We start from the raw sequence: 17,257 nt of genomic DNA, 5'->3' as shown, positions 1-17,257 counted from the left end.
CTCATTTGGACAAAGTTCAGCCACCGCCCTAAACCTCTGCTGAGGTATTTTACTTCCTGAGTTATTCATTGAAAACTATCCATCATTTTCCTCCTTCTTCACAGTTGTTCTCGACTTTGCATTGGTCTGTCACAGAAAATGACAATAACAGCCACTGAACTTTGTGGCTGTACCAAGTGTGAAAAAGAAGTATCGATAAATATTTTTTTTGCAAAACTCCAACTTAAAAGCCTGCTTACTAAGTTCCAGTAAGTCACCGTCTGTAATGAAAGACCAGCTCTTGTAATCACACATTTGCTCTAAACATAGAATCCTGCAAACCAGACTGTCAGGCATCAACTGTATAATTTCCTCTCAGTGGGCAGTTTAAGGAAGGTTTGTTTCACTGCTTTCCCGCCTTTACCAGCTTTTGCATAGGTTTCTTGCATATAAAAAGCAAGTGTCTTTAGCTATGAGCTGCGACCACTAATTAAGAGCAGTATTAAAGGGAAGCAGAGGTTGTCATGTTCTTGACTGGCTTCGAGAGGGAGCTGATTGTGCTTGTGGCGTACGCTAATTAAATCTCCCATATGGCAACTTAGATCCACACTGGTGGAGTCAGTGGTGTGAAAGAGGAGATGAGAAGAGGCAGGAAACAAGCTTTGAATTCAGTCAGAAACAGAGAACAGGCAGAGCGGTGAGAGCAGAAGAAAGCATGAGAGCCACAGGATGAGGAGAAAAAAGCTTAGACTGGAACAAATGGTGAGGTCCAAGGTGAAGCATCCCTTGAGTCACAATTTAAGAAAATGTGTCATGCAGATGTGGCGATCAGAAGGGAGGCTGGCTGGAAAGAGTAACAGGGAGTTCCTTATTTCAACCAGGGATGTGTTGTCTATCTTCATTGTTCCGTCACAAAGCACACAGGTTGGTTTGGAGAAAAAGCTGGGAGGCTTTTACTGTTCGCCCAGACAGTATACTCAGCAGAGCAAGAGAGGACAGAATGAACTGGGAAATAAAAAAACTAACTCCTAGAGTCTGAACTGTTTTATTTTGAGAAAATAGTTGTGATAAACAACATTGAACCAGCCCAAGAGAAGCTATTTCGGGTTTAATTGGGAAGGCGGTGACATCTGATGGATACTGGTTGGCCGGTACCTAGAATGCAAAGCAACACGATCTGTCAAACTGCAGTCAGGACACATTTTCATATTCATCTATTTTTGAGCGTAATAACCGGCAGAGAGGCCAACTTCCTGCCGAGATAACAGGAAAGTCAGTCATGTTTTAAAGAAGTGAGACAGGAACCTGATTTGTTCTGACTTTCTCCACCATCTAAATCTGCAGCTGGATGTATGACGGGTTGTCAATAACAACCCACCGCTGCGTAAATTCGGTGCGACTTTTGTTAACTGGGTGTGACTGACTTGGCAAATTGGCTGAAAACACAGAGCTAAAAACAAAGCCAGTTTTTCTGCCAGTCCCTCTGAAGCAGATTTGATTGAGCTTTCAACTTGAATTATGTATCACTGGAATGGAAAGAACGACTCCATGCTGCAAACACACAGTGATATAAATCAAGATGCAGTTATTAGGGATGAGGACGGTCATGAATAACAGCCATGTACCCTCTGGATACTCCTCTACAGAAAATTACTGTCTAATCAACATGCTGAGAGGCAGCACTTAATGGCCATGGTTTACTTTCATATCTGAAGCAACCTTTTCTTCATCCTTTCTGACATCAGCATGCTGTCATCAGTACAGAAAGCAAGCCACAACATTCTCAATAATCACATGATCCTGAATTACTTCTGAATGAGGTCCATCTGCTCAGTTAACACAGGTAGAGGTGACTTTTTCCTGCCTAAAATCTCTTTTTTTTAAACAGGAAATATTAATGTTTGGAGATGTCATTTGGTAGGCTTTACCTCAAACAGAACAAACAAGTTGTTTCTAAAGTCAGAGTACATGAATCAGTGTAATTTTAAAAGAGACTGTCTTTAACTTTGTTCAGCCCAGATAGTAGACTAGCTGGTTAAAACATCAAAAATCTAATCCATCTGTCAATTGGTCATGCTTAGCAACGTTTCTGCTGAGTGAAGAAAAATCAAAGGAAACTCTACTGTTCCTTCAGGACGCATCAACAGGTTTTACAGCAAGTTTTTTCATTTCCTTTTGAGCTTTGAATCGCTCTCTGTTACAGAGCATCTGACTTCTGACTGGCTGGCTTAATACAGACAAATACTGCGAACTATGCTAAAAAAGCATAAAACATCAAATCTAGAATAATAATTTTGTCTTCATTTTACAAAAAGTAAAATTTTAATGAAACTGCTTTCTCTCACTCACAGTGTGACGTCACCTCTGCTCCAAATAAATCAACGCTAATGGTAGGCAGGTTAAAAAAAATAATTATTTTGCTACAGGTTAGAATTAGAATAATCAGCTAATATATATATTGTTCCTTTGTGCTTTATTTATATTTTTTCCTGCATCCAAACTTTTTCTGGAAGCACCTTTGCTTGTTACAGCAGTTCCTCCCCTGCAGCACACATTGCATGTCTAAGGTACCTTGTTACCAGAAGCTAAAAAAAGAAAAGGTATCAATCAGTGCGATAATAATAATTTGTCAGATGGGACAGAAATTAATTTTTTGATTCCCTGAGATTCACACTAATGAGTCAGACGAGCTCAGACGGGGCTCAGCTGCAGCAAAACACAGATATTGCACATGATGGTCTCTTGCCAGGAAGGGACGTCGCACTGTCGGGAGGGGAAACTGCTCATGATGCAATCCCACCGGAGACGAGTAACAAAACCATGAAGGTCCTTATTAGACCACAAAGCAGCTGCCAATTACAATGCAAATACACAGAATACACCAAGGACTGTCACTGTGGTGAACCCAGGGAAGTACAGCATCCTCTGAAGCAGAAGCAGACACTTCAAACTGACACGAAGCACACTCACATCTACCAGCTCTGAAATCCTTAGCAATCTCTCAATCAGTCTGGAACAGAAACCAAATGTAACAATCTCCTTAACAGCACAAATAAATCTAAACACTTAAAGCCCAAATATGACAAAGACCCACAGAGCCTGAACAAAACATATTGTTTTCAAAAATCAAAACATTTGTAATCAGACGCCATTCACTAAAATCAAGCGCTACCTTCACAAGTCACCCTATTTACGAAAGGAGACCATCTCTATATAATTTCCTCTCTACATCTTTGATAAAAAGTAACAAAGTCGGCTACTGGTCTTTAACCAAAACTCCATTTGTGGTAGAAAACTAACTCTGTACATCACTCAGAGCGCATCAGGCGAAGCAGGTCAGCATGAATGAAGGATAATCCTGGAGAAAACCTGGCAGAGATTACAACAGGAAAACAGCTGCAATGCAATGTTTACATCAGATATCCATGATGAGCTAGAACGTCCCAAGGTCCAGACCCAAATCCACTTAAGAATCTGTTACAAGACTTGAAAACTGCAATACACAAATGCTCTTCATTCAATTTGAGCCTGAGCGACTCGGAAAAGAAGAATGTGAAAAGATTTTAGCCTCCAGACAGGCAAAAATGGTAAAGATTTATCAGGGTGCATTGATAAATCGGCCCGGTTTCCTTAATGTTGGGGGATCAGCAATGGATCAATATTCAAATGAGAAACCAATCTTATCTAGAAAGTTCTGAAAACCAGCCACTGACTCGTTGTTCTGCTGTGAGAAAGGGCTGATGGGCAGACCAAACCACCAGGTCACGTCTACATATGTGCGGTTAACTATAGACACGCCACTGTTACCAACTGCATCAGCCAAAATCAGTATGTCAGAAAACTGCAATCGGTGCAGCCCTACTCAAAAGATTTGCTGCTGTAACTGCACAAAAACTCTACAGTGTTGACTGAGGTGGGAATGAACACAACGCATCTTTTAAGATTTTGATTTGCAAAAAAAACCATAATCAAAAAACAATGGTTGATGTTTTTCCTCCACTTCACAACTACACACTACTGTGTAGCCTTGCTGCCTTTGTGCAGCACGTAAACTTTTTGTTACCATTTTTACAACTCACACACCCCTTTCAAACATACTATTGTACAAGGGTGTTTTCACACTTTATCTAACAAAAACAGGTTTTCCTGAAGCCAGTACAGCAGTTTACGGTTCTGCAAGAGGAAAACATCCAGCCAATAATCAGGTGCAGCTCAGAAAGAAGGTTGGCGAAAAGTCACTGTGAGGCCCACAGGAAACGTAAATGGCAGTGATCAGCCGGCTCATAGCAGATTAAGGACTAAAACCAAAGAGAGGCACATTTGTGTGGTTAGAGTTTGCACAATTGAGGTCAACTGAAGCTGCTTCTGCATTTTTAAAGTCTGCCTTTCGATGATCCCCAGCATCTTGCAAAGACACTTTCCGGGAACCAAATCTTTAAACGGAACAGATTAAAACGCTACATGTACACTGGTACAGGATGCATGTCAAAAACTGCACCAGTCTCCAGAGCCATGTGGAAGCTGACTGGTGCCACTCGCTGCCGAGTCACCTGAGCTGGATGAGCCAAGGTCGGGGTTTCCTATCGGATCCGGTACAATTTAAGAGCAACAAATGCTGAAAAAAAAAAAGAATTATGCAAAAGACGGGGTTTGAACACTCCTCTCCTTTTGTGCGGCATGCAAACAGGAAGTGAAAACATTGCAATCACAAAGAACAAAAGTCAATGTTAAAAATGAATTTAAGACAGCAAATCAATTACAAGAGGTTTTCAGGTGAAGAATCAGCCATTTGACTTGGAAGGGAAAGAAGGACAAACAGCCAGCAGAACAAAATGCTGCCTCTCAACACAAAAGAACCAGATGTCATTTTTGGACAGGATGTGTGGCTTTTTCTTAAAAGGAAGTACATGACACATGTGGCTGGCCTCTAACTCGGTTGCATTCAAACTCAGGTTTGAAAGCAGGTTTGAGCACTAAAGTGTTTTTTTTTGAGGAATTAACCAACGATCAGGAAGTGCTCTACCTTACAGGTAACATGGCAGTGAAAGCAGCATGCCTACTGATACCAGATCGCTCCCACCACAACACTCTTTGGTGTGAATGCTCCTGCTGAGGGAAGACTCGGCGTTAACTCATATATGTAGGGCGTTTAATTCTACAACACTTAACTTCTTCTACATACAACTAGAGCAAGTCACCCAAAGATGTTAATTTGACGTTCAGGAAGAAAAGTGAGCCAAAGCAAACTTCAGAAAATTCCAGAATGTATAAAGTACAACAAATATCAGAGCTAAGATAAAGATGCACACACAGACACTCATGTTTACAGCTCTTAAGGCTAACCAAGCTAATCATGCTAAGTAGTTAGGAAGTCAAAGACTGTCTAAATGGTTATCTACCTAAATAAGTTCCTTTGTTAACAGACAAAAAAATCACTAAATCTTAGCAAGTATTTTGGCCTGATTTCGAGTGCAAATATCTTACTATACTTGAAATAAGACAAAAATAACTTACAAGTAGCTTTTCAGTAAGATATATGAGCTTGTTATAAGTCAGTAATCCCTTAATATTAATGAAAACGTTGTAGCTCCACTTGTAGATTACTTCACATAAAACATGGGAAAAATGTTTTGCTACAAGTGAAATAATCTGTTAGTGGAACAAGAACTTTTTTAATCAATATTCAAGAATTACTGACTTAAAACAAGCTCAAATCTGCCTGAAAAGCTGCTTTTGTAAGTTATTTTTGTCTTATTTCAAATGTACTAAGATATCTGCAATGGAAACTAGACCAAAAATAATTATTGTTTTTGAAGTGATGGTGTTGTAGTAGAGTGACAGCATTCTCTTACACACAGTGTGACATCACCCCTGAGCCTAACAGAGATACTTACTGACCGCTAAACAGCAAGAAAAATGGTTAACATTTGTAAAACTAAAAAAACTGGAGACCACAAATCTCTGGGATAGGTGGGGTTCTAGTCACAACTGAACCTGAGGCATGTGTGACCTCAAGCTTTTTCTCATTTGAGGAGCACCCAGAGTGTCATTATGGGCAGGGGCAGCTAGACGACAAGGTGTGAAGACAGAGATGGACAATATGCTGGTGTGGGGCACTGTCTGCTTCACCGGGCAGGGCAGGGCAGGGCAGGGAAGAGCGAGCGAGCGAGCGAGCGAGCGGGCGGGCGGGCGGGCGGGGGCGGGCGGGCGGGCGGGCTGGCTGGCTGGCTGGCTGGCTGGCTGGCTGGCTGGCTGGCTGGCTGGCTGGCTGGCTGGCTGGCTGGCTGGCTGGCTGGCTGGCTGGCTGGCTGGCTGGCTGGCTGGCTGGGCTGGCTGGCTGGCTGGCTGGCTGGCTGGCTGGCTGGCTGGCTGGCTGGCTGGCTGGCTGGCTGGCTGGCTGGCTGGCTGGCTGGCTGGCTGGCTGGCTGGCTGGCTGGCTGGCTGGCTGGCTGGCTGGCTGGCTGGCTGGCTGGCTGGCTGGCTGGCTGGCTGGCTGGCTGGCTGGCTGGCTGCTGGCTGGCTCTGGCTGGCTGGCTGGCGCTGGCTGGCTGGCTGGCTGGCTGGCTGGCGGGCTGGCTGGCTGGCTGGCTGGCTGGCTGGCTGGCTGGCTGGCTGGCTGGCTGGCTGGCTGGCTGGCTGGCTGGCTGGCTGGCTGGCTGGCTGGCTGGCTGGCTGGCTGGCTGGCTGGCTGGCTGGCTGGCTGGCTGGCTGGCTGGCTGGCTGGCTGGCTGGCTGGCTGGCTGGCTGGCTGGCTGGCTGGCTGGCTGGCTGGCTGGCTGGCTGGCTGGCTGGCTGGCTGGCTGGCTGGCTGGCTGGCTGGCTGGCTGGCTGGCTGGCTGGCTGGCTGGCTGGCTGGCTGGCTGGCTGGCTGGCTGGCTGGCTGGCTGGCTGGCTGGCTGGCTGGCTGGCTGGCTGGCTGGCTGGCTGGCTGGCTGGCTGGCTGGCTGGCTGGCTGGCTGGCTGGCTGGCTGGCTGGCTGGCTGGCTGGCTGGCTGGCTGGCTGGCTGGCTGGCTGGCTGGCTGGCTGGCTGGCTGGCTGGCTGGCTGGCTGGCTGGCTGGCTGGCTGGCTGGCTGGCTGGCTGGCTGGCTGGCTGGCTGGCTGGCTGGCTGGCTGGCTGGCTGGCTGGCTGGCTGGCTGGCTGGCTGGCTGGCTGGCTGGCTGGCTGGCTGGCTGGCTGGCTGGCTGGCTGGCTGGCTGGCTGGCTGGCTGGCTGGCTGGCTGGCTGGCTGGCTGGCTGGCTGCTGGCTGGCTGGCTGGCTGGCTGCTGGCTGGCTGGCTGGCTGGCTGGCTGGCTGGCTGGCTGGCTGGCTGGCTGGCTGGCTGGCTGGCTGGCTGGCTGGCTGGCTGGCTGGCTGGCTGGCTGGCTGGCTGGCTGGCTGGCTGGCTGGCTGGCTGGCTGGCTGGCTGGCTGGCTGGCTGGCTGGCTGGCTGGCTGGCTGGCTGGCTGGCTGGCTGGCTGGCTGGCTGGCTGGCTGGCTGGCTGGCTGGCTGGCTGGCTGGCTGGCTGGCTGGCTGGCTGGCTGGCTGGCTGGCTGGCTGGCTGGCTGGCTGGCTGGCTGGCTGGCTGGCTGGCTGGCTGGCTGGCTGGCTGGCTGGCTGGCTGGCTGGCTGGCTGGCTGGCTGGCTGGCTGGCTGGCTGGCTGGCTGGCTGGCTGGCTGGCTGGCTGGCTGGCTGGCTGGCTGGCTGGCTGGCTGGCTGGCTGGCTGGCTGGCTGGCTGGCTGGCTGGCTGGCTGGCTGGCTGGCTGGCTGGCTGGCTGGCTGGCTGGCTGGCTGGCTGGCTGGCTGGCTGGCTGGCTGGCTGGCTGGCTGGCTGGCTGGCTGGCTGGCTGGCTGGCTGGCTGGCTGGCTGGCTGGCTGGCTGGCTGGCTGGCTGGCTGGCTGGCTGGCTGGCTGGCTGGCTGGAATCCTCGGTTTGGATTGGAGCCACAAACACAGACACACGCTTAAAAACAAACGGTAACTTCTCAGAAGGCTTAATGTCAGCCTCAGTCCTAATTACTGCAATAGATTTCATAACGCAAAAAACGCTACACTGTCATAATTACAAAAAAACAGAAACCAGCAGGGAAATAACTAGAGAGAAGTGAAGAAATATCAAAGTGGGTCAAGCTGCAACATGGGACTCAGGCTCAGACAGAGCTCATGCTGTTGAAGTTCACGTTACGGAAAATGGAGGGGATGTTCATGAAGAGTCAGGTCTCAGGCAGAAGCAGAGCATGCAATTCATTGTTAATCTACAGTGAATATTTGAAGGTCACTCGACTGGTGATCACACAGTGTCATAAATATTCTCCCTGTCTTTACCATCTGATCCAGACCTGGACAACACAGAGCGCAACATTAGTGTGTGTAACACACTAATATGTGTGTGTAACACTGATTAAACAAGGTAGCTTGTAATGGTGTAATTGTAAAGAAATCAATGTTGGAAGCACAGGTTTCATATCTCATACTGCCAATGCAATATTCCTCAATCTTTATATTTCCAGCACAAGGTTTTCTGAAACCATGTCATTACAATGTGACATTTTTCAAAAGAATCTCCCAATAAATTTTAACCAAGTCTTTTGGAAGCTTTAATGAAATTATGCCTGTCACAATAACATATTTAGCTGGATGATAAATTGTCCCAGAAGTTATTATGATAAGAAATAATATTGCTGTTTTCAAGTACCGTATTTTCCGCACTATAAGGCCCACCTAAAACGCTTCAATTTTCTCAAAAGCCGACAGTGCGCCTTATAATCCGGTGCGCCTTATATATGGACCAATATTGAGCCACAACAGGTCTCGCAACTACGGTAAGCAGCCACCGACTTCATTTTCTCCCGTAGAAGAAGAAGTGTGCGGTGCACGCTGAGATATATGTCTGCGTGAAGCGTGCCATTTCATTTCCATTTATGTGTTTGTGTAAAGAGTCAAAATGGCTCCTATTAAGAGACACGCTTACGACGCAGAGTTTAAACTCAAGGCAATCAGTCACTCAGTAGAACACGGGAATAGAGCAGCAGCAAGAGAATTTAACATTAACGAATCAATGGTGCGGAAGTGGAGGAAGCAACAAGATGACCTGCGCCAAGTAAAGAAGTTTCCGAGGGAACAAAGCAAGATGGCTACAGTTGGAGGACAAACTCGAACAGTGGGTTGTTGAACAGAGAGCAGCAAGTAGAAGTGTCAGTACAATCACTATTCGAATGAAGGCAACAGCGCTAGCTGTTAATAATACGGTAATATAACAATAATTACATAATAATGCAAGTCCCTATAAAACAAAATTGCTCAAAGCATCAGACTGAAGACTTTCATCATCCAGTTTTTTGGCAGAAAGAGAGAGAAAAGAGAAAATGATAAATCATACAAATGGAAATTATTGAGCTTGTTTTAATTTATCATGTCATTAATTGATTTATTTTTTAATGAAAATAGCCAAAATGCAATGCATGTTTTTTTTTATCTGATGGAACAATGAATCCCAAAAGACTGATCAGGAGGATTTTGCTCATAATGGAAAACGGTTCTCCATTATTACTTTACCTTCTGAAAAGTGATGCTGATTGTTTTTTTTCTCCCATTTATCTGGTTCTGGTTCTGTGTGATGAGAGCAGAGACGGTGGCAGCAGGAATAAACCTTGGCCATGTTTCCAGTCCTTTCACCCGTGGCTACATCAGCATTCAGCAACAATGCTCGGCCATCTCGCTCAATTCACATACCTCACAAGAGACCCTGTATATCAAGAGCAAGCTCCAACACTTGTCAGGGTTTTTTTCCCAAGTGGGTCCTGAGAGCCCCCTTTTCAATTTGTTGCGGTTCCCACACCTTCAGTAACAACCCTCTGACTGAATCCCAGATCCAGGACTTTTCTATGTGGTTCTCAGGTCACCAGCCTGAAACTCTCTACCCTTCCCTTCCTCAAGCAAGAGAAAACAACAACAAGCCAAGAACAATGACCCATTAAGCATCTCTCTTTTAAAAGGAGGAGGATTGGGGTAACCAGCCACAGAGGGAGACAGGGCAGTTTTGCAGAGGGGATGGGGCCATTTTGGGGCCGACATGGCATGAAATCCAATAAATAACTGAAGAAATCCCCTCTTTGTAGCCGGAGACCAGCGGAGCCCGAGAAAGGCCCGTGGCGTTGCCACAATGAGGGACCCCAGCAAACCATGGCAGACTTCTCTTTCTCCCAGAAGCTGTAATTCACATCTCTCCTCAACCCCCCCTCCCAAGGAAAAAAACAAACTCCCACCACTCCTCCTTCACCCACCAGCCAGTCTCTAGCTGTCTTCCAAGAGAAACTCTTTTTGGCAGACCCAACTACCAAAACACAAAGTCGTCTTTGAGTCTCGTCCAGGTTTTTTTCTTCCCCCCCTTTTCTGCTCCTCATCTTGCTCACTTCCGCTTTGAAGGACTTTAAGCTTCAAGGTTCTTTGAGGGGCTCATATGGACGGAAACTAAACCCCACTGGAGGTTGCAGGGGAGACGGGACCTCAGAGGAAGGACAGGAACACTAAGTCAGGGAGTTCCTGTCTGAGGCCGACGCCTCGCCGAGCCCACAGCAACATCAGATGATGGTGTTGATGCAAAACCAGGGAGGCTCTTTCAATATGCTGATGACATTATTTAATATCTAAACGTCAGGTGTTTGGGTAGCATTCAGAGTTAAAAGAACTCATCTGTTGATGTCAGGTTGTACAACTCTACCACTTGCTTTAAGCTATAATTGACATATTGTGTCAACGGGAAAGGCTTGACTCTGGTTTGCCTTAGTCTCTATAAATGTGGCTTTCTGTTGAGAGGTGACATGTGGCAATCCACAGATAACATCATGGACCAGATTGCAAAGGCCATCTGGAGGTTTGGAAGTGTGTTTTTGGTGCAGACAGACGTAAGGATGACAGACTGAATCACAGTGTGGCGGTGAGTGAGCCGTCAGAGGACCGTGCATCGACACCAGACCCCCACAAGGAGGAAAAGACACAGGATCATGTTTTAAAAGGTTAATGGTTAATGAGCATCAATGAACAAAACAAGCCCCTCTGCACCTCAACCGGGCAGACATAAACAGTCTGCACAACCGTGAAGATTAGGTAGTGGCAAAGAGATGAATTAGGGCCCAGGACGACACAATAATGGTAATTTGGGAAAGCATGTGGGCAGCTATTACAGATCATTCTCTGATCAGTAAAAGACAGAAAGCAGCAGGTTAAACCTCTTTATGTTGTGGGGAAAGAAAGGTTTTTATAGCTTTGAAAACGCTGAAGCAGCTGACCCAAATACTATCAGAGCTTCTGATCTGGGCAGCCATTGTTGTAAACGAGACGGTTTTAGTTTCCACTGAAATGTTTCTCATGTCATTTGGTATTCTACCTCCTCTGGAGCCACAGGGACAAAAGAGCTTAGAGATTATAATGAATCACATGCAATCGCTTGATATAAGGCAAGTAGAATAATATACACATTACTGTGTATGCAGTACTGGTCATTCCTTCCTTAAAGGTACAGGTGGATGTGGGGACAAAACTGTAGTTTCCATAAACATGTGGGAGGTTTGTACAGAAATAGTTAACGTATTTGTGTCACACAAAACTTTATGAGCGGCACCACAGTAAAGCCACTTCAAAATAAAAGTTCTGATGCAAATAAGCTCCAGAAAACATCAGCAGCCATCATGAATAATGAAATCAGAGACAGTAAAATTGAAGCTAATGATTAAGAGTCTCTCTACACACAAAACTATTCAATTACCAGAAGAAAACAACTGATGTTAAGATTTATTACATGTTATCATATCATATCTTGCTGACAAACACATCATAAAAACCGCCATTCTACCCTCATCAGGACTTAGATAAATCTACTTCTCATTAAACTGATGAGGTAAAACTGAAAGAAGTGAAAACGACTTTGACTAGGCCATTCCAACACATGAATAAAGGTTGTTTTAAACCAAGCAGCTGTTGCTCTGGCTGCATATATAAGGTGAAAGGTGAACATTCGCTCCATTCATCTTCCCTGCAATTGAATCTGCTTTCTTGTCCCGAATGAGAAGAAGCATTCCCAGAGCATGATGCTGACCACACCGTGTCTCAAACTGGATGTCAGTCTGAGTGTACAGTTTGGTGTCATCTGACCAGAGCGCCTTGCTTCAGGCGTCAGCTGCGTCTCCTAAGAGGTTTGTGGCAACCTGCAAACAGAACTTCTTTTCTTGCTGTGCTCTTCTGAAGGAAAGTTAAAATCTCAACGTTTTTTCCTGGTTGCATTCGAGAAGGAAAAAACAGCGCCATCTGCCTGCTGTCCCATCCACACTCCGCAGCATTACTGGAGCCATCCTGAGAAAGTAGATCTTCAAACTCACATCCCATCAATTAACACGCTGATGAACACTGAAGGCTTTTCTACACGTCTTCACTGCCTTCTGTTCCACACTGTGCTTCTTCGCTGTATTATCTGATGATTGATAAAGAGATGATGACTTCTTACAGCAGTTTCACTGAGCAAACCAACAACGGCTTTTTACTGTACCACAAGAAGAATCTGCAACAATCTCTTGAAGAGGAGGCTGAGTGGGTTTTTCTTTTCTTTCTTTTTTTTTGTTTTGCTTTTACATTATACCTTTGGGGTTAACAGTGGCTCAGACTTGTTAACTTGAATTCTTAAAATTCCTACTGCAGTCTCATGCCTTAAAGAAATGGCTTATAAACACACATGACTATAAAAAGCACAGCCAGATTAAGCTGTAACAGACAATTATCCCCGCTCCTTTATAGTGACTTTGACTGGTGCAATACTTTCACTGCAAGGCACCAGAATTGTCCCAAGTTAAGAGTTGTTTAGCTGAACCATTAATCAGTTTGATTTGCAGGTTATGCTCAGAAGCAGAGAGTTTAAAGCCTTGTTAAAATAAAAAAGCCACAAAGCCCAAGTAGCTGCTGTACCTGCTGCTAAATCTCAATAGGTCACCCTTCCATCCAGTTAAATGCGCCAGTGTTTATCTGACTGTAGCCGTGCTGCAGTGAGCTGAAACCACCAGGGTTGTGGCAAAGATGAGAGTTAGAATCTTTAGCTATTTATACTCTCCAGCCAAGAGAAATTTGATGCTGGTCTTTCCCACAGAGTGGGGAGGGCAGGAGTGGTGAAACAGAGAGGAGGTTTTAAAAAAAAAAAGAAAAAAAAAAGAGGAAATAGGAAAGAGGTAGACACATGCTTCAGCTAGTGGAGGAAGCTCAGAGCGGCTTCCTGTATGTCTGTCTTCCTCTAGCTTCGGCTCGATGGCTCTTTGTGTTTGTGTGCGGACCAGGGCACGTGTCATCCTGTTTGCTTGTCTAAACAACAGCAAGAAAAGTAATCAAGAGGCAGATGAGAGAAACATTTCAGCAGATATGCAGTCACTGGATGTGAGCAGGTATGAGATTCTATGGGAAGACAGTTTAACAAGCTCATGATACTTCTAAAATCTCAATTTGATTGATTGGGAACATTTGTTGCATTTTCAGCTGCTGCAGTTCACTTTCACACTGCACTGTGCCAAACAAACCAAACTAATTGAAAAAACTGTTCCTCTTCTCGCCTGTGGGGGCGCTGAATCAAGAACCACTGAAGGAAACAACATGAAAACTTCTGAACAAGACATTAAGTTAAAGCTTCCTTCTTCACCCAATGCAAACAAAACTGGAGAAGCGTCAGATTTTAGTTCTTTTAGGATTTCTCTTTTTGTTGGTAAAAACCACAAAAATATTTTTTGCATATAATTCTGTAACTTAAATGGCCAGCTTTAAGTTAGCTTAGCTGTCTGGCTTTATATGAAATAAAACATATCAAATAATTATTCAAAACAAAATTTTACAAAACATTAAGCAAACTTGAATCAATGTTTGAGCATTTTGAATTGATTTCCAGGACTAGAAATTTAATTACAGAATCGATTTTTTTCTGCATCCCTAGTCTACGGTCTGCTTGGCGTTCACACACATCCAAACAGCACCAGAGTTCTCTTCAACCAAACTCAAACCGAGGTTTGTAGGACCAGAGTTCATTTCTTTAGGAGAGTTCATCTGAGCATTCACATCTCCCCCAAACAAATCAGACTTTCCAGGCAAACAAAAGTTCAATTAAAGTGGACTAAACAGAGATCTCTCATTAAATGCACTTTAAACTGCAGGAATGGTTTCAGGTAAAAACTTTGAAACCTCAACAGTCACACACCAAAACACAATCTAGCTGAATTCACACATCAGCATTAGAGCACTAATCTTTCTTGTGTGGCCCAAAGCAAAGGTCAGAGTTGGCAGGATTTCCAGATGTTTCCCGTTATCCTTCCTCATCTCTCAAATCCTTTTTCACATCTCAGAATTAACACCAAAGCACTGATTTATTGGCCTCATATTTCCACTCTTGCTTTTACAGAATGAGATTTGGTGAAACATGGGCCACTGTGGTAAAAAAAGAAAAAAAAAAGTGGCCAAAAACCATGTTTGTTTATGGTTTTGAAGAAAAAAACCCTGAAATCCAGCAGGTATGATGCTAGTGAGCGTTTTGGTGTCGGTGGATCCCGGCATGGGGAAAATCCAGTTGGCTGGATCACATCAACAAAGCCATGCTGATAAAGAGAAAATCCCCACAAATCTGTGGCGCTAAGAAGCGATCAAACACCAACAGGGCGGGGGGGATGTCACGACAAAACGTAGAGCAGTATAGCAGGAGTTATCAGCAGAAACTTGGAAATGTTCAAATCAGACGTCCCCCACTATGCTCTAAGACTAAAATAGATTTTTAAGCAATAATGCTGAGCAAACATTCATTTTAATCCCCATTGGCTCCATCCTTCCTTCCCCTTCCTCACCTCACAACATCCCTGCATGCACGTCCTACTAACCTGGATGAGGTTGTTGGAGTTGGTAAGTACCAGGGGATGAGAGACATGCAGAACAGCTGAGAGGCCCAAGCTGGATAACCATCCACTTAGTGTGTCAGTAAAACTGTGTTTTCAACTGTTTCACTTAAAAAAAAAACACTAAAGTTCCCATCCTACTGTCACGACGGTGTAAAGTTACGCTCCACAGAAAAATCCGCCAACAGGAGGAGGTCTACTGTTCTGACATCCTAAAACTTTCATAGGACTTTTTCGTTAAAAGCAATTACATTCACATAATTTTATATGTTTGGAACCAGGAGATTTACTAAAGGTCATCGCCTTGTGAGAATCTGAAACTGGCCCATTCAGAATCAGTGATGTCATCCTGATGAAGAAACAGTGAAGGGTCCAAAAGTTTGCTCAAGAGCACAAAGTCAGAGGAAAATAAAGGGTCTATTTTGAAATACTGTTCAATCTGCAACATGGAAATGCTCAAAATCCCCCCAGCAATAAGGAAAACAATCAGAGGAAGAAAAGGAGAAGCTAAAAGGGACTCTACAGAAAAATCAGAGATTTATGTCGTTTTCTAAGGGGTTGCACATGGAGGTACAGTGAAATAAAAATGTGGAGGCAGGAAGCTGAAACCCTGTCAGTCACATCACAACTTTAGTTCCACATTATCAGATTTTACAGACTTCACCAACATTCAGCATGAAGGACAGCACTGTGGCATCAACTGGCTTATAAACCCCAAGGTAAAAACCTCACTCTCCATTTCCACTGATGTTTCCTCGTGCAGCTCTCAAAACGGGGAATAAGTTTCACAGTTTATCTGGGTTTGGGATAAAAACAACGTGTAGAATCAGAAAAACACAACTAACAATTTGATTTCATGATCAGTTTGTTGTCATCCCCCTATCACTGCCTCTTGATTGTGCGGCTCTCCAGAGATCTGTAATCCCAACCCCAGTTCCAGATCCATATTTTATTTTTACTGAAAATGCTGTGAGCTCCCTTATCAACAGCAAAGACAAGCTGGATGGGGGCAGAGGGGTGGTAAAGCAAGATATCATGTGACAACCGCTGCCATACGAAACCCACCGGACACTTTACTAATGCCCAGTGGGTTTTATATGGTGTAACACTGAACGTCATTCTGTGTTATGCTACAATGAGGTTCAGATCTGGGTCTAAGCTGGAGATGAGTCCATCCAGTGAAACATCCAACATAAATTTCCAAAAGATCACCTGAGTGCTATAAAAACAAAAGTGGGATAATAAGTTTTCATCACATGGCTGTTTTGTTTTTTTTTCGATCATGCATGTTCTGAGTGACAGGACGCGGCTCTGCAGGCAAGCAGAACTTTAAGGAAGTCCTTAACATGCGACAGCACAGAGGAAAGAGGGAACCAACGCCAAGCTTGACAAATATCTACCAGACGATGAAAACAGGAAAAAGCCAGGAATCATCTGGATGCTAATAAATACATCTCTAAGGTTAAGAATGGTAACAACCAGTCTTTGCCCTCCAACCAGCAGGGAGCCAAAGGACAGAAACTGAATAGGCCGTTTGCTCCAGGGTGAGGCTTTGCATTTGAGCCTGACCTCTGACTTTTCTTCTACAGAGAGGGAAGAGGGGGGCAATAAAAGAGGGGAATTTCCCCTCAGCAATTAGCATTGTATTATAATAAAGATGTTTTATGCAGACCACACATCCATAATCTGGTCACAGTTGGAGGCAGGTGCCACCTACAATGAACAAGTAACTGAGGTGACATGGCAGAGGTTTTGCAAGACGACAGCAAGAAGCAATGAGCTGAATAGTCACCTGCAGGTGGGAAGCAAACTACTGCCCAAGGCTGAAAGGAGCGTGCAAAAAAAAAACAACAAATGACCAGTCAGTTCATTCAGAAAGGAGATCCTGACCAATGACTGAATAAGAAACTGCTGAAAATAGTTTCTTATCTGAGTCTGGGGAAGGCTTGGAGCTGCAGCTCAATGGCTGTGATTATCTTTTTTTTTTTTTTTTTTTTGCAAAGTCCCTTTGAATTCATGCCACCTTTCAGCGTGTCAGACCTGGGCTTTAGCACACAAAGGAGAGGTGTGACTTTAGCAGTCTTGTTCAAAACATGCTCCGATCAGTGGACTAGACATCCAAATCAGAAATTTTCTGATTGGTTCAATTGTAAAAGAATCAGATTTTTTTTCCCCTTCTGATTAACTAAATGCACAAAAAGGCAGCCAACCGGAGAACCTGTGATTCTCTGGTAAGCTTCATTAACATTAGAGACAATGTGTTTAACTTAAGCACTTTTCTCATTTATGAGTTTCATAGTAGGGCTGGGCAATATGGACTTATCACAGTATTTTATAGTACTATTGTGATAATCGTAAAAGTGCCAATATGAACTACTTATTACTCCTT

At 44.7% G+C, this 17,257-nt stretch overlaps 1 protein-coding gene across 4 annotated transcripts in view; it reads right to left on the bottom strand.

Moving 5' to 3' along the window:
* Positions 1 to 17,257, bottom strand: part of prex1 (phosphatidylinositol-3,4,5-trisphosphate-dependent Rac exchange factor 1) — a 100,467-nt gene that overhangs the window by 82,055 nt on the left and 1,155 nt on the right. Inside the window, exon 1 of one of the 4 annotated variants that reach the window (XM_032568377.1) lies at positions 13,573 to 13,605. The exons of the other annotated variants lie outside the window; for them this stretch is intronic. Coding sequence (XP_032424268.1) covers positions 13,573 to 13,590 — 18 coding nt within the window. The 5' untranslated portion in view covers positions 13,591 to 13,605. Of the gene's footprint in view, positions 1 to 13,572; positions 13,606 to 17,257 lie in introns of those variants that run through there. 4 annotated transcript variants of the gene reach the window in all.

The sequence above is a fragment of the Xiphophorus hellerii genome, chromosome 1, assembly GCF_003331165.1.
Source record: "Xiphophorus hellerii strain 12219 chromosome 1, Xiphophorus_hellerii-4.1, whole genome shotgun sequence".
NCBI classification, from domain to species: domain Eukaryota; kingdom Metazoa; phylum Chordata; class Actinopteri; order Cyprinodontiformes; family Poeciliidae; genus Xiphophorus; species Xiphophorus hellerii.
Note: the sequence above shows the minus strand (reverse complement) of the source record. Positions and strands in the feature narration are given on the sequence as shown.